Here is a 26,081-nt window from a genome sequence, read left to right as displayed (position 1 = left end):
TTGGCTTCACTAGAACTAGAGTGAATTTTCTCGTGATTTAAAATCCAAGACGTAGAAAAGTATTCTGCCTTCTTCATGACGCCCAAAAAATATGGCTTGTGTCACACACAGATTAGAAACTGTGTGATGAGACATTCAAAACTGTATCAGACAAATCCTGCGTAGGCTGTGAAGAACATGCTCCTCAAATTCCCAGAAACAGGTAATGAAAATTTCACAATTAAGTGGAAACTGAGTTGTTTTCCAGCTCTAACGTGTGAATCTTTCTTCTATGGTTCTTGCATGAAACACAGACTATTTTCAGCAGCGTCTGAGACCCCTTCTTTTACCACTTCTTCTTTTTTTTTTTTTTTTTAAATTTGGAAATCACAACCCTGGAAGCATTTTGAGCACAAACTTTTCTCACAGTTGTCAAGGGGAGTTTTCAACTGACATCACCAACTGACCTGCATTTTACCCCTTATGTTTGACCATGTTTAGCAGAATGCCCAGGGAAATGGGATTTCCCACACAACCGTGACATTTGAATACCCCCTGTACAGGCAACAGTAAGAAAGGATTTACACTTGGAGAATATCCACTTACATCCCCCTTATGCCACGCAACATGTTGTAAAATTCCAAGGGATAAATACTCTTTGTGCTTGTCCCTAGAGCAGGGCAATGTCTGAAAAGGGCACATGTTTTTTTACCCTGGGATAGGTGGACTTTTATTTCCTACAGACAAAATTTGATTTCTGAAGTAATTCACTGGTCTTTATTGCTACTTTTGGATAAAATATTTGTGAAGGAAGAATCAGCATGTTTCAAAGTTAAAACTTTGAAACAAGTTAAAACTTGTTTCAAAACATTTAACTAGTCTGCATATACAAATTATGGTAGGACTTCTTTTTCTTACACGTATCCTTTGCTTTCCAAGACAGCAGGTTTCCAGAGTTCCCTGGGTACAGAAGTGTGGCCTACACACACACACACACACACACACACACACACAACCTCAGCTTCACACAAGCAAAACCTTTCAATTAAAAAGCAGACCCTCCCTAAATAATATGATCATAGAAACAAGCCAAACCCTGAAGGAGATTGATCAAAGCCCAAGAAAACACACTGTCATTCAAAAAACCCCTTACCTCACCCACTGGAAAATACCAAAGAAATACATACAGAACACTGAATTAAAGACTTTATCATGTGCTGAAAGCTGCACATATTTGATGCAATTTCTGGATAAGGACTTGTATGCCCCAAGGACTTTTTTCAGTTTTATCAGTCAATTAAAAAAGGAAAAGAGAAGTATCTCTCTCTCCCCCTAAATCTTATCCTATGATTTCCTGGTACATTTTCCAGGCCAAGTGAGACTGCAAAGATCTGTACTGTGGTACACAGTGTTCATCTGGATTTCCAAAACATCCCCTATGCACCTGTTATTGCCTCTGTTACACTTCTTATGACCTATACCTTATTCTAAATGTATGTATGTATTAAATATACCCATGTGTATATAAATAGACACATATGCACACACTGTACACACACAAGTACATACAGAAACACACATGAAATGCATAACATACATGTGTAGATTGATTTTAAGGAGTTGCACTTTGGAATCTTGTATTCTTTCAGGTTGGTTGTATAGAGATGCTCCCCTCTCTCCACCCCACCTCCTGCAACTCCTAAGGTGCTGATATTGAGCACTTCCGAGAGTCAAGCTAAGCAAGCTGATTCAGGAATCAATCTAAACTTCAAACCCAGAATGGCACAAGCTTGGTACATCCGTCCTGTTGCCTCCTGCGCCAGCCTGAATCACTGTAAGTTAATGTTCCAGCCTGTGGTCAACACTAAGTTGCTTCAGACAGTGAGGATTCAACAAATGCAGGACCATCCTCATCTCTGACACTAGAAAACTAGAACTATATATAGAAAAGTTAGACTTTATCATTTCCTTATAAGACAGCATGTAGCCAGCTTAAAAGAAACAAAAGCAGCACACAGGACACCGCATACATCCATTGTTACAGAAGTCCTCTCAGAATCAGCCATGGAAGTCACTCACGTCATTCCAGTTCTGCTCTTATTGCATCATTCGATTCACCTTTATTGCTTCCAGTGAGTATCTCCATGACCCGTATTTGAACAGCAATTCACTCACTTTGCAAAAATTCCAATTTACAGTGGTCACTTGCCGTAGCTTGCCATACACACAGGAATTTTCTCTCACCCTATCTGTCTATTATGTGCTGAATGACAACTTTTATTCAAAAAGAAATTTGAGAAATAAAATATTACAGGCATTAATAAAACTTTGCAAAGAATGACATAATAGTCCCATAACCCTCTATTGAGTTGAAAATAAAATGATCTTCAAACCTCTTATTACTGTAATAAAAAATCAAGTACTGTAAAATAACACGTAATCTAGACAAATTAGACTTTAAATGAAGAAAATGCAATTTTTCTTGACAGGTAAATCTAGTTGCTGTTGTTGTTGGAGGTTTTTTTTCCTAGTCATTAAGTCTGATAATGTGTCTAACAAGGATTTACAAGAAAAAACCCACCTATTTTATTTAAAAATAAATTTAGGTGATATCCAGTAACAAGTAGAAACTAAAGTTACTTTGAAAAGGATAACCAGACTAGAAACCACCAAGTGATCCGAAGGCTTGGGAACAGTTCACATCATTTCTTAACATCACTCTGAGTCACCAGTCACGTGGAGCCGTTCCTCTCTTCTGGCGCTCTTGCAGGGCCGACCTTGGTGCGTCCGCCCAGCAGGTGGCTTTGATCGTCTCCCAGGCATGTACAAACCCAGCGGGTGAAGTTCCTTCACACAGAAAACCATCAGTGCTGCAGTAGAAAATTAGTGGCTACATTTAAGTCATTATTTGAAGCCCTCAGAGCTTCTAGAGCATCTCCTCTGGAAAATCCCATTTCCATAAGTCGTGCAACCTGGAAAAGAAGTAAAGTAACACCACTTTAAAGCTAGAGTTTTATTCACACTGTGTGCACATTAGTCAGTAATGTCAGAAATCACTTTCCCACTGATCAAAGACCTATCTGGGACAGTGTGCTTCAAAACGCTGCCACAGAAACGATCGCTTTTCGCCACTTAATTCAAAGCCGATTGCAGAAAATGTCGCACCTGTGTTTTCCTGGCTGGTCCAGTTTTGAAAGAAGAGTAAAATCCAAAGTGTGGTACTGCACATGACAACTACAGTCTGACCTGGGGGCTTGCTGCTCTCGACAAGATCAGGATCTCAAGAAACCAGCACTGACCAAAACATGGAATTATAGGGCAGATGAGAAAACCTATCCAGACATCTTCAGCTCTTTTCCTTGAAAAGACCTACTTCTCCAGAGGGCATTAAAAAATCTCAAAACTATTCGTTCCAGGTGTTGGGGTTTTTTTAATAAACCTTAAAGCTAGTCCTAAAATACAGGTAGTACAATACTTAAATTGGTTTAGTAAAATTCTTGGAGGGCTTCTACATATACTCAAAAAAGCACTTTTTTTGCAAAAATCTTTGGCAAAGCAAAAATCAGTGACATCTGATGGAAGAATTACATGGAAAAGGGCACATTAAGACAGTGATTTTGTTAAATTAATAATCTCTTAACCAACCCTCTTTATAATATCACGTGCTTGACACCTAACCTATGTGCTCTGTGTTAACATATACAAAGCACCACGTGTAGAAAGGCAATGTATGCATAACCAAATTTAATTTATGGTTAAATACCAATTTAAAGTGCATTTAAAATCTACAAATCTTGGTATGACTGAAAGTCATAATATAACTCCTTCACTTTTATAATTAATCTTAATTAAAAAGGTGTGAGAGGGCAGGGAATGTAAAATCAGCTGTGGCCACTGGCAGCATAAAGCATTCCTCATCCTGCTTCAAAAGGCGTTATGACCAGACACCACAGCTCCTGAACCACCTGGAAGTCCTGGGCTACAGGAGCTGTCAGAGAGATCCTGCTGCCCCTCCTCTGCCTGTAGTGAGCCTGCAGCAGCAGAGTGAAGTTGAGCAGGAACACAGCAGAGGCTGTACACATCTCGAGAAGAATCTTCCCAGGGTGCAAGACCAATGTGCAGCACTAGCACTGAAAGTACTTTTAAAGGAAACTTGCCACCAAAAGCAGCTTTTCTTTCCTCTAAGACACCTCCAGAACTTTCACTATTTTTAGTCATCTCTGCTTTGTTGACTTACTGAGAAGTATACTGCTGCCAAGTTTGCCTGGAGGCACAGGCCCTCCTTTTCTTAATATAAATACACCATCACAACTGTTCTGACAACCTTGGTTGTCAGAACACCAGCCTTACAAATCAGTGCCACTTTCTCACCTTCTTGTAGGGAGAGAAATGAATTGTTACTTTTGACACTTCTGCAACAATAGTTTTAAGTCCAAGCTCTATTTTGTAACCTGTAACTCTTATTTTTCATCTAAGAGTGTGTTTTTTATGAGAAAAAGGGCAGGCAATGGAATAAAAGCTAACCACAGAAACACATTTCAAAAGTAAGTTTTTTACTGCAGTTGCTGTGAATTCTAACTTTAAGAAATGGTGGATGGAATTGTAATGTTTCTGTTTACAGAAATACTCATCAAGCATCATGGGGAATAGTAACAACAACAACCTCTTTTCATCTGAGCATATTTTAAACACAGAAACTGAATCCAGCTCCAGGGAAAAGAGATGTATAACTGTCAACAGTAACTCAAGGTGCTAAAACTCCACAAGAAATGCAGATTTTTGTACCCAAAGCATTGTAAATGCTCACAAACTTTAATGTGAAGAAGAGATGAAACCCTTGCATTTCTGCCATATTAAGACAACTTGTGCTGTTATTAGTACAGTCCTGAAAAATCAAAGGTGCTTTAATGACTTTTTCTTTGTAGGGTAACCAGAGAGCCTTGCAAATGACAGCAATCAGGTGAACCCTACATCCTCAATGCATCAGAAAATGTAAGTGTATATTGTTTTCATAAACCTGGGCCTAAAGGGCTTGGATAAGAATCCAGCATAAGTCAGACCAGTAACTATTTCATTCGTTTCAGCCCAAAAATAAAAGTCCCGATAAGCAGAATTTCTCAATAAAACAAATAAGTAAGCCAACCTAGCAAGGAAATCTTTTGATCCATCCCATACTGGCACTGAGTAGGCTTTCAGAACAGCCAAAACTAAGTTTCTGGCTTTTGTCTCAGAGGGTGCTTTTTGGTGGGGGGTTTTGATTTTGTTTTTTGTTTGTTAGTTGGGGTTTTGATGGTTTTTGGGCAGTTTTTTGTTGGGTTCGGTTTTTTTCTTTCCTTTTAGATGTAGCCCAGCAGATTTGCAGTAAAAGCGCAGTTAAAAGTTTTGAACATTTTGAACATAATACAACATCGAGTCAAAGCTAGAAATTAGATCATAGAAAAGACTTCTGTTTGGGACAAGCTCAGTTTAAATTAAAATGACAGTGGTGCTACCAAGTGTTGACTTATCTCTTTATAAAAAAGAAAAAAGGGAAAGAAACCTACTCTTGTTCAAGGGTAGCAGAGACCTTAAACTACAAAATGGCCAATACAGCAAACTGCAGGTAGGCTACAACCTGGAGAATTTGACTGTATGCAATAAATCCTGCATGCAGGAATAAGACTAATCTTAAATTCTTAAATTTCTGAGTAAATAATCGTTACTTCTGAGAATAAAACTATCAACAAAAGTCTAGAAGTCTAAATCTATACTTGATAGAAAGGACACGAATTTCTCTGTGGCATCAGTATAAGGAATCAGTCGACCACATTATTGAGGGAAATATCCAAGTTTTAGCCTGAGTGTGTTTTGCAGTCCACCGCTGGCATAACATTTTTATTTCAAAAAAAAACAAAATGACTGAATTGGAAACTTAAGCTGAGGACTTCAGCGAAGATGATGTCTACATGACAAATAATGAAATCTATTTATCATTCTTCTTTCTTTGAAAATTTATTTTTATCAGATTTGAGTAGTTTCCACTACTGAAACCATCACATCTTTAAATATAAATTACAAGCAGTAACACATAAAAGCAGAAAATCCCCAGTAGCTCTGTCACTCTGGTTTGGATGGTACTGACAATACACTGTCTCTGTATTGTGACCATTACCTTGTATTTTAATTTGTGCTGCTATAGAAACTGCTAGAGAAACTGTATAAACAGATGATAAAAAATTAGTAAAGTTAATTCCCAACCGTTTTTAATGCCATTTTAAAATACAAAGTGTTTACCTGCTCTTCAGAAACCTCAGTAGGTGGAGGTATGCCTTGTTCAGACGGGCGATGATCTTGATAATTCGCATTATGTCTGTGACGTAAAGGAGGAAACAGTCTATTCCAGTTAATCATTCCACCCTGAAAGCAGATACTGCTGTCAGTCTTTGCAAAACGAACTACAAACGTTTTAAACAAAAAGATCATCCATACCACATAATATGAAAGCAGATTTTTAAGTAAAGCACTTTATTTTAAACAACAAAAACTGCTGTAGTCTCTTATGAAGCAAAAATTGGACTGGTTACTGCTTTATTAGTTAATTGAAGTAATCATGGCAAACTAAGGAAAAGTGCCAACAGAAGGAGGAAAGGATGTTTCACATCCATTGGGATAGATCTGGTTTCGTACAGTGCTAGGTTTTTGAGGCTGAAAGACAGCTGTCTTTACTAACAGGTGTTTGCCTGGCAAGAGGTGCAACAGCAGGTCTTGCAAATACTTTGCAAGATTGATGCTGGAGTTAACCAGGGAAAAAGAGTGCAAGAAATAAGTGAGGGGAAAAAGGAAAAGGGGCTTCTCAGTGCATCAGCAAAATCACATCAGGAAACTTAAAACAAACCCAACCTTCAGGACACCTGTGACTTCCATGCAAGTGACTACTCCTGTAACACCAGTGTGACTTACAGACCCACCACATTTACCTAACTTCTGTGTATTAAATATTGTTGCAAACTCTGGCCATGTTCCAGTGCCAAAACATCTTGTTAACTACATAGTAATAATGCAAATACACAGCAGTAACATAGGTACTGTGCAAATCACAGAACCGAAACTTTCTCGTAACAACCAAGCTTCAACTCCTGTAATAGTAAGACATTTGGAACATAAAGAGGAAATACTAAAGTACAAGATTTATACTTGTCCAGAAATCATGAATTCTCATTTCATCAGCTTAAAAAAACATTTTTGAAGGGATTTTGTATCATAAAAAGCCCACAGATCCTGTGAGCAGGTAAGAGCAAACCCAATCTCTCTTTTCCATAGTTTGTTGAAACTTCTTTTGCAGTTTATGTTGTCCTTTTCCTCCACCCCTGCTCCCCTCGTTACTATGGAGAAGATCCCCCTTCCTTTTCTGTATATATAGGACATGGCCTTCCTTCCTCTAGTTGCTCTATTTTAGTTCTGTAACATTGTTTCTCAGAAGGCCTTCCTCTTACAAGAGTTTTTTCTTTTCTTCTCTCAGAGTGCTCTTCCTGCCTTTATGTACCCTTAAAGCATTAAATCCCCTCTGCTCAATCAGATCAGCAACAGCTAAATATGCTCCTAGACCACAAAAAAAAAAAAAAAAAAAAAAATTAGCATTCCTGCCCTTTCCTTTGTTTCCTTCCTTGCTCTCCAGAGGAGACCCGACCAGCCCAGACACCACAGGGGGCAGTACAATTGCACACTTAAAAAAGCATTTGAAGAATCATGAGATTTGAAACACCAGCTTGAGAAATGTTCTAGTCCCTTCTATACTAGAGTACATTTTTCCCTATCAAGAGGTGAAATAGCCAGAAGCCATCACCTGTTTTCAAGACATAGATTCCACTGTTAATGAATTTGAATTTAAAAAAATATGTGTCTACATTTCCCATACTGTATAAAACATTTGCTTAACATTCATGAGGTTTTGATCAAAGGATTCTGTGTAAGTCTCATGTTAGTCAAACAGCACAGTGTAGTAAAAAGGAGAACTGGTTTGGAGAGTAAGCCTAAGGAGAAAGAAGGATCTCAGATCTTCTACTGACACCACTGCACTACCTTGCAGTCTTGGGAAATCACATCATGTACTTCCCCACCTATAATTTCCTGTAACTCAGAATTATGTTGAGTTTTAATTAACAAACTTTGAATTTCTCACAGTCTGCTAAGCTCTAGAGTTCAGCAAGAACACTGCACTAACATTGCTTTACCTGTTTTTATTACTTAGAGATGGAGAAAGTAATGCTGCCGCAAGTCATTCACACTGAATGGGTAAAAATACTAACAGGACTATGACACATTCCTTTGAAGCACTGTAAGTCATACAGAATAATGAATATCAAATATAAAATCTACAATAAACATGAATTTACCTTTAATCCAGTGTGCCTGAAGACTGAAATAAATGTACCTTTCCAGCAGTGCCCTGAGTTTCAATACTGAGCTGCCTATTCCAGTTTGGTTTTGCACCTTCCCTGTCCTGTGCTCTGTCACCTAACACTACAGACATACTTGTCTATTTCCTTGCCTTAAGCTTACAATACAGTTTGCATTAACATACACAGAATTCATTATTTTCAATAAGAACTGCAGCTTCCTTACAAATATAACTATCTAGTTTTGAAGGTTTACTGCAGCAGGAACTATGGGACTGGCAATGTGGCCAATCTCATAAAGGTAAGGAAAAACTGGGAAGTGCAGCTAACATCTTAAATCCACAGAAGATGGAGATCAAGGCTATGGATTTACAGTATGGATGGTGACTGTGCAAAGACCTTCAGACAACCTTAACTATCACAGCAGAAATACATGAAGATCTGTTTTAAATTGAGCCAAATCAAGCACCAAATAATGTCTTAACATTAAGTAAATATTGCAAATTCCAGCTATAAAAATGCACAGAAGGAAATTTCCAGACCAATATTCCTTCTTGCCTCACAGAAATTAGTTTGCAGACCTCCTCTTCATAATTTTATGATCATTTCTGTACTGCAGTGGTTTTACACTGTGCTACTACACCTGCCTGTGAGAAATCAGGAAGATTTCACAGGAAGATATCCAATCTGATTAATTTATGTAAGTGATGCTTCTAAACCATCTGAGAGTCCCTCCTGGGGAATCAGCAAACCATATCTAAGCATTTCACATTATACTTGACTCAGCATCAGCACCCAACAGCACAGAGGAGCTCACACCAATCTGCTCACTCTCCACAGGCACCTTGCCTCAGATAACAGAGCTCTCTAGAGTGGTCCAAAACAATAAGCAATGGGGATGCTCAAGGGTCTACTATGTAAGCTCCTTTCCTGAGCAGCACTTTCAGTGACAAGTGTGTGCCAGTCGAATCCATTTAGTGAAGTCCACGCAGTTCTTCTGTGATTCCAGTTTGCAGTTTGTTATAAAAAGAATTAAGTTTAACACTACATGGTTTGGGGGCTGGGACTTAACATGACCTGGGACAAGGTAAGGAGGATGCATTAAACCTCTTACATCCAGAGCCAGATTTCACAACTGACAGACTTGGGATATCTTGCACTGAGATTATCTCAGGCAACGTTTTTTTGGTCCTGATCTTTGATGATGGGGAGCAGCCAGTGCAGCTGTACTGCTAGAGAATGAGAAGCACTGAAAAATTCCAGACTATGATTCACAAAAATACTGTGCACAATTGGGGGCCCAGCCCTTACCTCTGTCGCAACTTCTTCTTCAAAATGTCATCAGGAAAAAGACTTGACAAAAGCACTGCTTCTTTAATTATTTGACTAGAAGGGTGACAAGACAAACCTAAGAAAGGCCTATAAAACTTTCTTCCTCCTTTAATCCTATGCTGTAATTTTTTAACTGTAGGAGAATTCTGAAGTTTCCTTTGGTTTAGCAGCGCAGACTGGGTGAATCAGTTGATTTTAAGTTCTTTGTTACTGCCTGATAGGAAACAAACATACCAAGGAAATAATTTTACTGGTCTCTCATAAATCACTACTGGAAGTGGATTAGGAGAACACTGGTGATGTTGGAACTTCCGTTACAGGAAGACAACAAACTCGTCACAAGTTTAGGTGACCAAAGAATGAGATTTAAGGATGGACTGGACTAAAGGAATGGGAAAATAGCAGCTCTTCATTACAGAAAAGGTTTTAAGGAAATGCCATATTGATGATTTCATCTTGGATAGCTGCCAAGGCTTTACATACAGAAGCTGTGCCTTTCTAGGTCACATCCTTGATTTTTTTTTTTAATTTGGGTTGTTATTTTTTTTCTTTTAATGGTGCCTGGGACAATTCTGGGACAAGAAAGAAGTATCCTCCTTTCCTACAGAATAAGGAAGAAATATCTAGAGCTAGCAAATGTCTTTGATTGTACAGCATGCTAAACCCCTAGTTATTGCCATTTCTTTTCACATAATCTCCTCCCTCTCTGTTTTGAAAAACAGCTCAGCCTGTTTCCCACGTACACACCCGCCATGGCATATTTTGCAAAAGCACTTCTTATCCAAAGTTTGACAAATAAAAGTGTTGTATTATGGACAATTAACAAATATCCAGTTATGTAGCTTTCAGATATGTATATATTTTCATTAGACTAATTTCAAAAGAAATGAAAGAAAATGCTTTATAAAAATCCTCTTGAAAGTGATGCATGTGGCTAAGATATTTTGATAATGTTATCTCCTGTAGATGGTTAATGCCAACTTGTCATCTGCACAAACAGGAAGCACCTCCTGATATATGTCCTGTTCACCTTTTTTTGACACAACAACCGCAGCGAAAAAAAAGAAAAAGGAAATTGCTTTGCATTTCACCTTTGTGAAGAAAGTAACATTTGTAAAATATTCCATTCTGTATAGAAGCCTTTACTTGATAAAGACATAAATATTGTCTTACTTTTTTTCATATAAAGCTTCATTAAAAAATATACTGGAAACAAGAAACATCGACTTGCTTTTCTGGTATAGATTTTTCAACAATGTATTGACTCCAAAGTTCACATACTGATGATATAAACAAATCAAAAAAAAAAGCATACCCTTGGATGACATGATATCTGCTGCTCAAAACATTGCATAAGAGATTAAAATGGTGAAATTTCCAGTACACTTACTCAAAGTCAAGCCTGCCTCTTTTTGTGAGGATAAAACTCTTCTGTTTTTTGGTTGTTTGGGAAGAATTTTTTTTGTTTTGTTTTCCTTTTACTTTAATAACTTCCCTCTTTTGAAAGGTGGTAGAAACATAACAGTATTAGTGTTCTAAGCACTGTTCCTAATGACGGAAAGAATTTTTCACCAAGTAAAGCACTCCAGCAATTTCTAATGATATTCTAATTTCTCTGGAAATTTATCCTACAGACAAGTCTATTCAGCCAAAAGGCTCTGTCTCCAGCTCTTATTTTCTCCATCCTGAACTTTGATGCCTGCATTGTCCCTGAGGAGCTCATGTGTCACAGAAGTTCAGAAATCCACATGTGGTCTTTTCTGAAGCTTGATCAGCTATTTCCTTTGAAATCTAGAAGGAACATCTTAATCTGGCTCCTGAAGCTGCCTGAGAGACAATGGAAGGGATTTCAGCACTGGCATGACACTGGGGGTGTCCAGTGTTCCAAATGCTGAAGGCAGGTCCACCAGCATGAACATGGAGTCTGTACTTGAGGAAATAATTTCAGCTCTGTTTTAGACATTTTGCACAAAACAGTCAGTTCTAATTCTTATCACATGGCTCTTTGGATGTGGACTAGTGACACTGAACTGGTATTAAAGCATGATGATTAGACAGATAATTCTTCACTCACCTCCTGTGCAAAAACCTTTTCAAAGAGTAATAAGGAATAAGGAGAGAATGAAACCAAAGTGAGACATCAGAATTCTAAAATTGTTTTGATTTCACAAGCTGAAATAACAAACTCTGGGCACAGAGGAAACTCAAACCCAAATTCTTCAAAATACTACATAAACACATACCTGACTATATAAAAGGCTAGTCTGTGATGACATAGGGAAACAGATCAGCATTCCATTTTGGGATGTAAAGGTTCCAGTTGTCTTGGGCTGCAAATAGGAGTAGCTTCCATTTGTTGACATCTCAAAGTCAATATACAAGGTGTCATATGCAACACTTTGCACCTATAGTGCCTCTTAAGGTATCTGTCCTGATTTCAGCTGGGATAGAGTTAATTTCTTCTCAGTAGTTGGTAGTGCTGTGTTTTGGATTCAGTATAATGTTGGTAACACACTGACATTTTGGGGTTTGCTAAGCTGTATGTATCTTAAGTCAAGGACTATTTTTTGTGTGTCTCATGCTCTGCCAGTGACGATGCAAACAAAAAAAAGCTGGAAGGTTGCATAGCTGGGACAGGTGACCTGAACTGAACAAAAGGACATTCCACACCATAGAACACCATGCCCAATATCTAAACTGTGGGAGTTAACCAAAAGGCCAGTCCAGGTTAGGGAATGGGGTCTGGCCTCTGTCAGCTGGTAGTGAGTAACTGTATTGTGCATCACTTGTTTGGTTTGTATTTCTTTTTATTATTATTATTACTACTACTACTATTACTATTGTTACTACTACTACTACTATATTTTACTTCTTTTCAATTATTACACTGCTCTTATCTCAACCTAGTTTTGATTCTCCTCGCCACTCCACCAGGGTGGCAGGGGGAGGTGAGTGGCTGTTTGGTGCTTAGTTGCTGGCTGGGCTTAAGCCACCACAGCAGCACATTAAGGAACAAGGGGTGGAACCAGCTTGCAGTTGTTACGTGCGAGTATCAGAGTTCAAACCAGAAAACCTGAATGTTAAGTAGGACCACGTACTATCTGAACCACAGGCTTCTTTTTTACTACATACTGCAGAAAATGACACTCTAGAAGAACAAATGGTCCATCAAGACTCTCTGAGTGCACGTTGCAAGGACAACAGAAGAAGCCCTGGTACCCAATAATCAAAAAAAAAAGATGCCCCCAAAACAGATGCCTTATTTGCCCCATGTTTATTAGAAATGAAGGGACAGGTACACCTAAAAAAACCCTGCCTTCTGTAAACAGAACTTGATCCAACAACAGTGAATTAAATATTCTGGAAATGCCTGCGGAAGTTTGTATGCCATGAGCTTTTTTATAAGAAATTGCCTCAAGTTAAATTGCCAGAGGAAGGCAATATAGACCAATCTCATAGGAGAATAAACATACTCTATTTCTCAAACAATTTATTTGCTTTGAAATAAAACAGTGTTTTGCTCTAGAAAGTTGTCCAACCACTGCTTCTCTAGGGAAGCTGATTACAAATATTAATCCAAATTCATAGGCTATAGCTCAAAAGTTGACTCAGAAAGAAAGATAATTTCATAATTCCAGTCCAAGAGAAAAAAGGATTGTTCAATATATGAGCAGGGTGCTACTAATGAGTAGGAGATAAAGTCAATCTTGTGATTGAGACAGCTGGCTGTTAATGAGACACACTCAGCTTATTCTACTTGCACTAGTGTCTGTTAGCTCTACTGTCTGTCAGCTCGTGGAATGGCCAACTTCCATAAAAAAGACAGAAACCTGAAGTTTCTGTGGTAGTCTGTAGAGGAAATAGTCATAAACTGCTCATTACCTGGATCAGGACTCTGGAAATTCAATGTTTTTAATTTCACACCTAGAATCCATGGAAAAAGTTATACAGCAAAATAATCCAGAATGTCTAAATAGCAGTGGGTTATCGGTTGCTGCAAATACATTATTAACATGGAACAGTTAAAAACCAGAGTTTCGGCATGCCAATATCAGTAGCATATGCAGTTTTTACACCAAATAAATGCTTGAAATAAATCCAAGTTTATTTTCAACACAAAGAAAATAGTATTAAACAATTACAGAGAATAATCAAGGCTTGAAAATGTCAGCAGAGTGCAAAAAAAGCAAAGGATGAGCTCAAGACACAGGTCTGAAGGAAAATATTGTTTTCTCTATAAAAATGGAAGCTGTCTGTTATTTCAAAATATGTCAACATGTGTACACTGGCATGCAGAGGAAAGGAAGAGTGATGGAATACTGAGTCTAAATTTAGCCACAGTGATTATTGCTGCAGCATACAAGCTTCATTCATGGGCTGAAATGAATCTGTAAATCACTTACTGCTTAATACAATTCTTTACAAATATGATATCAAATCCTGTGCACACACATCCCATGAGTCTGGGCACAAAAGCTTTTTTATCCTATTGGTACCCTATGTATCATTGTCTTTGGGGTTTATGGAAGTGTTGCTAAAGGCAGCTTCTATTCAAATGTGTCAGAAAACCCCAAAGAAGCCTTAGGTAACACAGACTGATTGGAATGGAAATGTAATCAGAGAAAAAGACTGTGTGACACTCAGTTGAAAGTCTCACTCATTTATTCAGGTAAGCCAGTCTGGTAGTTTCCTTCCTGACAATGATACATACATTTGTGGAACAAAATGGAATAGCTGCTTCCATCCGAAGTCCTGGTTGTGAGAGCAAGGGTTTTCATGGACTTGGCAATGTATAAAGGTTGCAGAAGGTCTTCACGGTTCAAAATATCTGTTTGAAGGACTTCTTGTTGGTACTTAGACTTGTGAAGTTATTCAAGAAGACTTCATTGAAGTGCCACCTCATTGAAATGCCAGTAGGAGAGCTAAAGAATATGCCTGGGTCTGGTTCTTCACTTTGAGAAAGCAGAATTGAACTGTCTGGAAGCATATTCACTGGGGGATTTTTTTTCTACCATCATGAATGAGGATAACATTCCTGAGGAAGAATTCTTGAGCCAGGAAAATCTTTGCTCCACTAATCTATTATTTTTCCAAGGTCAGGAGTTTATTGCTTAGATATAACCAGAAGGTAAATTACCAATCTAGTCTCACAGTCCTTAGCTGATAAAAGATGAAACTTGCAAATCACTCAGGATATGAGGCTCCCCATAACAATAAAGACACTCAGTGTGCCTCCCCACAGAACATGTCTCCAGTGTCCCAGGAGAAAGACATCTAATAAATGAACAATTAGAGGAAGTCCCTTTGTTATAGGAGACAAGTCTTTTCAAGCAGCAGAATCTCCTATATGATGAAGATGAGATATACATATGAGATACCATGTGGTATGAATCTAAGGAGAGTCTGGCCTCAGTGAAAATTAGCAGCAGCTGGAAGAGAAGAACAAAAAGACAGGAAGGAAAAGAAAACATAAGCTTTAAGTGGACTATAGGGTAGAAAGAGAGCTAGTGAAATGAAGATTTTCATATGTGGCTGTAGGTTTGCTGCAGTCTGGAGCAACCTGGCGAAGCTCTTCCCTGACCCAAGACACTTAAGAGAAGCCAAGAAGAAGGCAATACCATGTCTTTAATATGCTCAGCAAAAATGCTCTGGGGAGAAAAACCCCATTTTTTCAAGATGAAGGGACTGACGTTGATACACCATCCATCCCAAATGGGCACAGGTAGGAGTGCTCAAAGAAGTTGTATTTAGTGCCAACAGAAGGCACTTCTACCACCTTCCACATAACTGTAGTGACATCAGTGTAGCCAATACCACCTAGGCACGGAATCTTCCCTATCTATTCGCAATTTGGGTATCTGCCAGCCTCCCTCCAAGATTCTCAATGGGAAGTGAAAGTCAAGTTGACTCCTTGATACCCACACTGGTGCACAGATGCAGCAGTTGCTTCCCTTTTCCCATCAGGGTTTTATTTGGGTTACAGAAAGATAAACTTTAGAAAAATGCTGGGAAATGAAAGAGACCTAGAAATAGAAACATCAGGAGAGGAAGACCAAAATTTTTATCAATATTGCAGTGTCAAAAGGATAAAATAGCAAATGATTACTGGTGGTAAGACATGGCAGGAGAGAACTTCCCCCAAAGTGAAGAAGCATTTTGTATAGGAGCAAATACGAAGTATAGGAAACAAGAGAGGTGAAGGTAAAGAGGTGACAAAAACGTGGGAGGAAAATGGCATAGTGGGGAATGAAAATGTGACAGTGTGAAGGGAAACAGGAGATCAGATAATGGGAAAAAAAGAAAAACAGGACAAACTATTTACAAAGTAGGACACACAAAAGAGTGTGAAAGAAAAGAACTAAGAAAGTGAAGTTTTAAAAGCAGTAACAAAATGGCAAGCTAGTATTTTTAGAGAATGAATACATATGGCACACATTTTATTCCACTGCCTTTAAAGGTGAATGTAGGTGATGCTAAGTAATTCATTTGGGACAAGATCATAATTTCTCAGCAATATCCACAGGAGAAAACAAAGAACACAGTAAGATCTAGAAAGTTTTCTAGATGAACACTATGACGTGTTTAAGGGCTGTATCCACAGCAACTAGAAACCAACACAAAAACCAGTCACCATTTAACCACACTCCCCTGAGAAACTATCAATGTCACAGTTTCTAGCAACATATTCAGACACAGTGCCACTGAGTATTTGAGAGCTAAAATGAAGTACATCAAGTAATGAACTTGGTGGGTTTATTTTCAAATTCTACCACACACTCAATCTACTCATCGAAGTCACAGGTGTTTGACAACCCAGCACCCACACATGCAGTTCCATGCTTCAGGTTCCTCCAGACCAGAACATTTCAGCTAGAAAAAGACTGGAAAAGGTAAAGCTCAAAGAATTGACAGCGAAGAAATTCTGGGGTGATTGTTCCTTGCTTTTTGGTTTTTTGTAGAAAGCATCCAAAGTGAACTCTGCTTTGGATAAAAAGGCTTAGTGAACAGCAGGAAAAAAAAATTATTTACATATCAGTATCACAGAGGTACACTATAAACAACTTCTGAGAAAGGCTTTTCCCCCAGTTTTTCCCCCCTTTTGGTTTATTTATTTATTTTTTTAATTTAAATTTTTTTATGTTGGTTTGCATAATCTGTCAGGCTCACATTCTTCAGAATTTCTTGTGAAGACTCAAAGAATAAACTTACTACAAAAAGCATCTATTTAAGAGAGGGGCCTCCCTTATGGGAGTTTGCCAACATTGCACAGACAATGGAGCCCCATTAAAAGCACTGATCTTCTCCTTCCATAATGCTACCAACATCCAGGGAAACTGCATTGTCTCATTTCTCAAACAGATGAACTGAAGAGTAAAGGAGTGGGAGGAATGAGCAGAGCACCTTCTCAAGAGGCAGCTGAACAAAATCGTTGCACTATGGCATACAGAGGAAAGTTAAAGTTCACTTCCCTCACCAAGCAAAGTGGAAAGTGTGAGAGAAAGTGTTAATTTATCTCACCCATGGCACACTACGTACAGACAGCATACTGGGACTTCAGAAATCCACACATTTACCCAGAATATAATTCAAAGCCCTATCTGATGACTGACGTACTTCACAACTTTTATTATTTGAATTCCACAAAAAAACTGTCTAAGAAACTGATCTGTACTCTTTATCAGCTTTCCTCCCACAGGTAAAATTATCATCTAAATTCGTTTCATCTGTAGCATGATCCGTTCCGCTCCACTGTCTTCAAATTACACCTTGCCAAATCTCTAAAGGCAAAAGAATTGCCCAAGTATAGCAATCCAGAAAATGGTTTTCAACTTTTCCAATATTATTTTGAGATAGAAAACAGTCTGCTTTTCATTTTTACCACTACACAGCAACATTTGCGAGTGATGCTTTTTCTGATTTAGTTGATGACCAGTAAATTCTGTGAGTGAGTCATTAAGAAACACCAGGTGGGTGAAAAACTTTCATGACATACCTTTTCTGAAGAGCCTCTATGAAACACTCATACATTGATCCTATTGCCTTCTGATTGCTGGTTTCACAGATTAGCACTACTAGTCAAATAAATGCTGTGCTCAAGTTAAAAGCTGAACATAAAGGTAACTTGAAAGTGTTTCAGCAACTTGTAAAGGGAAGCATCTTACTGATGTTCAAACCCCTCCAACCTTTTTAAAGAATTCTATTTGAAGTCAAACATGAAAAGGCATTTTTCCACTTTCACTGTTCATAGCCTAGGGAAAGGACACGATGAGAGGAAAATGTTATCAACCGTCCTTTTATCATTTACAGTTCTGAACTTATTTACCACTTTTTGTAATTAAAGATATATTAGAAAGACTGTCCCTCGTAACTGGAAACGGCTTCCTTGTCACATCTGAAGAAACCTGACTTCATTCTTCCCAGATACTTGTAGCCCAACATACACTTCAAATTCATTTGCTATTACAATGGCAACATTCAAGAATTGAGTAATTTCTAGTTCAGTTCTTATGTTAAAACTGATTCGCATTTTAATAGGAATAGAGAAAAGTAGTTTAGAGGTTCCTGCTTGAGGAACAATTTCATCATATTGAAATGTTAAGGAAACAAGAAAACCAGAATGATGTTATCAGGGACTGGAGACAAAGATTCATACTCCAGTTGCAGGTCAAAGCTTTATGCCATCACACCTCTAATTCTGGTAATGTATTAAGGGTAACACAGCTATACCTGTTCACACTACACTATCCCAAACACAAGAAGAACTCATGTATCAGTACAGAGCTGTGTTTCAGGCAAAGAAAACTCACTGAAGACTTGAAATTGCTAGGCTGTAAATAAATTATGAGCAATACAAGTTCTCACATGGCAAGGTAAGGCCCGTGCTGTCTGCTAGTAACATATACACCTAAGTAACACATCTAAGATACAGGATTTGAGACACCACCTGCCTTGTTTTACTGCCCTGCAACACGAAGTCTGAGAATATCTGCATTTGTTGGTTTGTATAAAACAGAGAAAATAAAGACTCTTCTGTTCAATAAGGAAATAAACCAAGAGCATTAAACGTGGCAAACAGCAAGTCCCTTGTGGTTTACCTCTGCAGGTTAGAAAATTTAATTTCTGCCCTTAAGAAACAACCTATACACCTACAAATACAGGAATTCCACAAAAAATTTTCAACCTCTCTGAAAATGATGCTAACCAGACAGATACTCAGAAGAGTCAGGAGCATTTTGACTTCCTAACTTTACACAATGTCTTTCATTAAAGACCACCAAGAAGCAATCACTTTACCCTTCAGCCTCATTTTTGGTGACAGAATGCCAGGAGTACTGATATCCCCACGAAATTGTCTGGCATTCTGCTCACATCTTGTGAAGCAGTTTTAACATATAAAGCTATATAAACCACTTAAACAGCTATCAGCAGTACAACAGTGTATGAAAGATGGAGAAAGATTTTAAAATACATTCTTTTTAAGAAACAGGAACAATGCAACATCTATGAACCAAAGAAGTATATTTCTTATAACAATATAATCCTTAAAGAATGTATAGCAATACCTGCTGCTGTCTTTGCCGCCTCATTTGGGCAACCTGAGACATCATGATTTGACGATCCAGTAACTCCATCCTCTGCTGCCTCTGGATGTCAACTGTTGCTCCCATTCCCACTCGAACTTCATTTGTTGGTTCCGAAGATGAGAAGACTGGTTCAAGAGTCCAAGAAAATATCTTTGCTACCCATCTGGGTACACAAAGAATTTGATGAACTTTTAAGATACTGCTATTGTAGCAAATCCCAGAAAGCTGAAATCAAAAATGAAATGTTAAAAAAACCCTGAAAACCAAAGAACTTAAATACACCACATTTACTTGGAATTTGGCTGCAGGTAACAGTTGGTCTTTCTGGTTTTTAAAGCACTTTTACTGTATTTACTCACAGTTCTCAGTCAAGAATCAGAGAACGAACAGGGGATTTCTTTACTTCCCTACAACTACAAACTATTGCTTTTTAAAATCTGTGTGGTGCATTGCCTGTGACTCATAAAGTTGCATGGGGTTTTTTGTTTGTTTCAGAATTTGAGCCCAAGCCAAGTGACCCTTTCTAAAACTGGTCAAAATTCAAATAAAATTTTAATTTCTAGTAAAAGAGCTGGTCAGGGTATGCTGCATGCTGACCTGAGAAGATTAAGACTGCTCTTGAGGATGCTGAAGCACTGTAAACACTTCTTCAAAAAAACCCAAACCCCCTTAAGGCTTCTGTCCCCATCACCCGAGTCTCTCCTTCTAGTAAAAATAAAAGTAAACAAGCAGAATTGAAGTTAAATCTAAGACTATGCACAGACTTATTCCAAAAGGAGCCCATCTACCTTACAGGAGGAAAAAAAAATGTTTAAAAAACAATTCATTAAAAACTGTGATACTGAAAAAGCCAGTTTTTGTGAGGCACTTCTCCTACCCATTAGAAAAAATCCCATTTGCTGTGTTTGTGCTTGCCTTGAGGCTTGATTTCATTTCAGATTTAGCAGGAGAAAGAGAAATTCATGTGCCCCATAAATGGATTTACAGTCATCACTCAGCCATTATTTTGAATGTCATTGTGAAGCCGCAGCACTTGAGCCCAAAGAGGTTCCATTTGCATTCTGCTTTATGCCGCATTTCAGCATTTGTGACCCTTTATTGTCTGTTATGCCACAAAAATTATGCTGCGACAGCACAGTGAAATGAACAGGAAGAGATCTGAACCTCAAAAATCTGTAAACATACCCCAGAAATGCAATTTTGCTAAAATCAGTGTAGAAACTCTGCATCCGAAGTATTTATTTATTTGGGGCTATTTGTTGTAGCTCACTGACATTTGTATAAACACACTAAATGCATTGATGAGTATACCAGGGGAGACAGTATAGGAAAAAGCAGCATTCTTTGGGAGAGGGGGTATTTTTCATATTATTTAAAAGGTTAAATATCCAATGAGGTAGTGAGACTTTTAGCAAAACCACATTCTACTTTGGGAAACAATGATTTTGTTTTATTATACTTTCATTTTATGACGCAGGGGTGAATGTAACACCAAGCACAGGCCATTCTAAAATGAGAAAGAACAGCTTTAAACTACCCTTACCCTCTTCAGTCTTTCAGCCATGCTTTGAGAAAGGAGGTAAATGCTATGAGGGCCATAATCACATGAGAGTGAAGGCTGCCTTTAACAAAAATTTTCGGTATTCAAAGGAAGGTCCTAACTGGACAGGGCACTGTCACAGAAGCTTTTTCATGACCTCAGATAGTCTTTCCTCAGCTCTAGTGAAACTGTTCCAGATGACTGTAAATTCATGACTAAAACCTGTGCACATCAACTGGAAACTAAGATATAGCTATAATTGCCAAAGGATAAGAGGAAGAAAATTCATACCACTCCTGCAATTCACCTGCTTTTGGTATGTAGTACTTGAGGTATCTGCCTAGCAAGAAGGTCTCTCAGAAGCTAACGCCCTGGTCCTGAGGGAGTGACGTAGATAGGCTCCTCACTCAAGAAAACCTAGATTGTACAGTACTGAGAAAGCAGTTTTTTGGGGAGCGAGAACCACACTGCAAATATTACAGATACATTTAATCTGATGTTTTCTTCAACGCAAAACGCTCGAGCAGCACCAGAGCCTATAAGTTATCTTCCTTCCTCCCACCTTGTTAGGTGTAGGGAGCATCATTACACTGTGGAGCCATGAGCCCTCTTTCATTCCAGGGATTCTGCACACCTAATTGTACAGGTGTTAACAGGGTAAGAAGTCCCACTCAAAATACTTTGTCCAACATCACACCAACATTCCCTCACTGCTTTCAAATGTCCCTCCTAGATACTCATCTCCGCTCTCTCTTACCACCTTTGAAAAGGTCTACTGTTTACAAAAATCTTGAACAGGTTCAAAAAGTCACAAGAACAAAACAAAGCAAGTGGTGATAGGAAAATCCGCATCTCCCTGAATATATGACAAATCTTGACACGTGTCTGAACATATTAACCACAAACACAATCATTCTTTTATCAACTCATGATAGAAAATTGAGCAATGAGATAACAGCAGCATATCTTTGGTGTCAGTACTTTGGAACTTGTTTGTCTCAGAAGGGAAGGTGTACTGCAAGCACCAATTAGCAGCTGCATCAGTAAAAGCATTCTTGCATTTTCCTTAGCTGAGATGGCTAGTCATAGAATCATTTAGGTTGGAAAAGAGCTTTAAGACCATCAAGTCCAGTTGTTAACCCAGCAGTGCCAAGTCCACCATGTCCTTAAGTGTCACATCTACATGTCTTTTAAAGACCTATAGAGATGGTGACTTAACCTCTCTTTGCCCTAGGCAGCCTGTTCCAGAGCTTGACCAAGTTTGGTGAGTAATTTTTCCTAATACTCAACCTAAACCTGCCCCTGTCTCAACTTAAAGGACATTTCCATTTATCTTACTTGGAAAAAGAGACTGACCCCCACCTCATTAAAACCTCCTTTTAGGCAGTTATATTTATATATATCCTTTTAGCAAGTCATCCCAGAGCATTTAATAGGAAGAAAAGGCTTTATATAGCTAGAAGTTTACTGACATGCTAAAATGAAGAGATATTATATGGAAGTACAAGAAACTTTGAAACGCTGTGGTCACTTATAACAAATTTTCAGTAAGTTTCACCTAGTGAGGACAAGATAGCTATTTCTATATTTCCAATAAACCCAGAATGGAGATATTTGTAGTTAAAATAGGTCTTGTGATTCAGACTGGCTCAGTGTCATACTCTCATCTTAATGTCAAGTATTTCCAAAGAACTTCCTCTTTAGCTGGTTCATATGCAGAACTTGATATCATTTTAAAAAACACAAGCTTTGACAAAGTATAAAGCAACTTTTTACACCATTTTTGTTACTGACATTGAGTGAATTTCTAGTGTTTAAGAAAGCAAAGCAACATTGTTTATTCAAGGAAGATAAAATGATCTCATTATATCCCAATTTCAGCACCAGACATCAGATTAAAGGGCTACTTCTCCCAAACTGAGGAGCCTCTACTGTATTTTAGCCTCCAAAAGTCACCACAGAAAGACGTTGTGGTTATGCTCACACTGTTAGAATGGAGAATTTGTGGCTGGCAACATAAGGTTCATCTTATACCTTATACGGTTTTCTGTTAGTCACAGCATCATCCACCATATTGCATGTGGCATAGTGCTAAGCAGAGGAAATGGAGAATGCTGGAAACTCTCTGGCACACTGCAGAAAAAAAGTGTGCTTATATATTTTCAGTTTCTTAACACCTTGGCTTACTATTGGTTCTTCATATGAAGTTTCCTAACCTCCTCCTGCCCCCATAGAAAGCCTAACTTCCCCTCCCCTTCCCTCATGTCCTTCCAAAGTTGTACACTTTTAAGAAAAAGGAAGTAGCTGTAGTTTCTCTGTACATAAGGTAAACCAAACATGGAAGGTCTCGAGTATTTTACATGGCAAAGAGACATATGCTCCACGAGTAGCTGGAGTAGTCTTTAAAATTTAAATTCACTGTACTTGATTAACACCAAAAAAAGGAAATCAAACAGAAAAAAAGTAGACTGGTGTAGAAAATGATGTTGAAAATTATTTTGCCTAACAGAACTTGACAGCAAATACTCAATTATTTTGTTCTGAAAAACGTAAATATATTAATCATATGTACTCAAGACTTGGCTATTTTCAGATACCAACAAATGAAGAGCAAATAGTTTTCTTAAGGTGAAATGACATTTATATACCTATTTTATCTGCTTAATCCTTAGCATGTTCTGAATTCTATAGAACTAGAATCAAAACATGGGCTTAAGTTTGTGTCAGAATCCTGTATTTATCTTCATTAAAGAAAGCATTTATCAAACCAAAATGGATTGTGTGAAACCCACCCAAGAAACAACTACCCAACAAATAAACCCACTACACATATATTTTCAACTTCTGTTACAATTGTAACAGATTATTCTGTTTGGGTTTCCTTTTTGGAAATTGTTGCAAATACTATAAACAGCCTTTTGCAATAGTTACTTTGAGAGAAAAATAAGATTATAATGATACTAAAATATTTCTCTTCAATTTTGTTTCCAGTTGACTGGGCTCATAAATTTTCCAGATACCTTGAAACTTTTTTCTTTAGAGTTCCTCAATGCTTCATTGGTCAGATGGAATCATTATCAGCTAAAAAACATTGTGTATGTGCAAGCACGACTGTACTGCCATTTCAGCACAGTCCTAAGCATAGGTTCCCTTGGTCTTTGCCAGCGTTCTGCAGGTGATCATTATCATGTTGTTAACCAGATCTCTTCAATTAAAAGATCAGGATTTGATTAATCTAACCCAACATAGAGATCTGTAATTTAAAAGCCTACTTATGAGCTGGTTGTTTAAAGTTGGTTTCATAGTCAATAGAGAAAAATGGGCACTCAGGATGTAACTCATCCTTTGGCAGATGTCTCCAAAGTACACACACAGCTGAATTACTCTCATGGATTCCCTCTCTGAAAAAGGGTAACATTGCTGCCAAAAAAGCAAATGTTCATAGAACAATCTAATTCCTAATGAACCAGTTGGCATAGCTGACCAAATAGACCGTATTTTGGACACAGAAACTCTCAGATCAAAGAGAGAAATTTAGAAGTGAAATACAAACTGAAAAACCAATAGCCATTTTTCTACAGGATCTTAGAAGCCACAGATATAAAAGACAAAGTATCTTATGACACATTATTACCTTTTCCCTTCCTTTCTCACTACTTCCTTCCAGAGTTGGAAATATCTGCATCTCCCTCCTCCCCAGACAATTAAAACCTCACTTCCAAACCAATATCCCCCTGTACTCCAGATGAATCAACTCCTTTTTTTCTCAGATGTGTTAACTGATGCAGGAATAAGTGCTGGTAGCTTAGTCAGTTATCATGTGTTAACATCTTGACGTGGGCAAGGTGTCAAAGTTCCCATTATAGGGGGCATTAAGACAATAAAGTCAGTAGAATGTAGTGGCACTCAGATAAGTAACTTACAGTCAGTCAGCTGACCACTGAGCATTGTCCACACAAATATTTCACATTAGTTATGGGCAGGATTCAGCATGTGTTAATGTACATGTGGATATCTGCATGTGTCATGAAGTTAGCAGACAGACAGACTATGCTTCTTTTTCATTTTGTAACCTTTGTTCCTCTGTTGCTTTTCCATTTCTTATTTCAGGCTATGCACTTCACAAGCTATGCACTGCTGAGGTTGCAGCTGGGTACTTAGGTCAGTTCTGCATTCCCTGGCACAGGAGACATGGACTTGCTGGAGCAAGTCCAGTGCAAGGCCACAAAGATGATCAAAGGACTGGGAGCATCTTTCACACGAGGAGAGGCTGAGGGAAGTGGGACTGTCTGGCCTGGAGAAGGCCCAGAGGGATTTTATCGAAGTAAAGAAATGCCTGAAGGGAAATGAAGAGGATGAAACCAGGCTTTTCTCAGTGGTTCCCAGCAACAGGAACAGAGGCAATGGGCGCAAACTGAAACATGGGAGGCTCCCTCTGAAGATCAGGAAACACTTTTTCACTGTGAGGTTGACTGAACACTAGCACAGGTTGCCCAGCGAAGTGGTAGAGTCTCTATCCTTGGAGATACTCAAAAACCATCAGAACATGGTCCCGGGGCAAGCTGTTCTGGGTTGCCCTGCCTGAGCGGGGAGGGTTGGACCAGATGTTACCCTCAGTGATTCTGTGAACTGAGTACTTGCTCTTTGGTAGGTAGTTCTATCAGGAAAGGGGAATCACATCAGGTACACACAAAACACATGGTTTTACTTAAGTAAGTACTTAAGCAAAGGCAGAATTTTTAGTGAGTGGGTAGTCTCACTGATATTAGCAATACTACTGATATTTATACTGTAACACCAATGTCAAATATTCAGAAGTTAACTAGATCAAACATTTAACTAACATTTACCTGAATCCACTTATAATCACAGTTACAAAGAGTCCAAGAAATATCATACTTTGACCAAAGACCTACATGAGACTGAACATGGATGACTGAAGGATATCCAGACTAACTGGAGGATGAAGGACAATGCGCAGCAGGACATGAATGTGGAGGTAACTGCATACATTAACAGACTCTGACCAAAGACTCTCTTTGAGAAAGTACATATTTAATACTAATTTTAATTATGTAGAAGGGATGATAACTTAAATATGAACACCATACTGTGGGGTAATACAAATGCTTCTACATTCCTTTTAAAACATTTTTTAAAACAATAAAAAATTCAGCATGAATTGTTCACAATCACTCAAGAAAGATGTGAAAGAGGAAGAAAAACAACACAAAAATCAGTGATTCCTAGGTCTGATCAGGTATTAACTAC

General features: G+C 38.3%; 1 protein-coding gene across 3 annotated transcripts in view; it reads right to left on the bottom strand.

The window, feature by feature from the left end:
- Positions 1-332: 332 nt before the first annotated feature.
- The window catches only part of UBAC2 (UBA domain containing 2), an 89,529-nt gene continuing 63,780 nt past the window's right edge, over positions 333-26,081 (bottom strand). For all 3 annotated transcript variants that reach the window (XM_032100114.1, XM_032100116.1, XM_032100115.1), the window contains 3 exons: positions 19,250-19,495; positions 6,253-6,375; positions 333-2,951 (listed from right to left, as the gene is read on the bottom strand). In XM_032100114.1, coding sequence (XP_031956005.1) covers positions 2,844-2,951; positions 6,253-6,375; positions 19,250-19,495 — 477 coding nt within the window. In that variant the 3' untranslated portion in view covers positions 333-2,843. The remainder of the gene's footprint in view (positions 2,952-6,252; positions 6,376-19,249; positions 19,496-26,081) is intronic.

This window comes from Corvus moneduloides, chromosome 2, assembly GCF_009650955.1.
Source record: "Corvus moneduloides isolate bCorMon1 chromosome 2, bCorMon1.pri, whole genome shotgun sequence".
NCBI lineage: Eukaryota > Metazoa > Chordata > Aves > Passeriformes > Corvidae > Corvus > Corvus moneduloides.
Note: the sequence above shows the minus strand (reverse complement) of the source record. Positions and strands in the feature narration are given on the sequence as shown.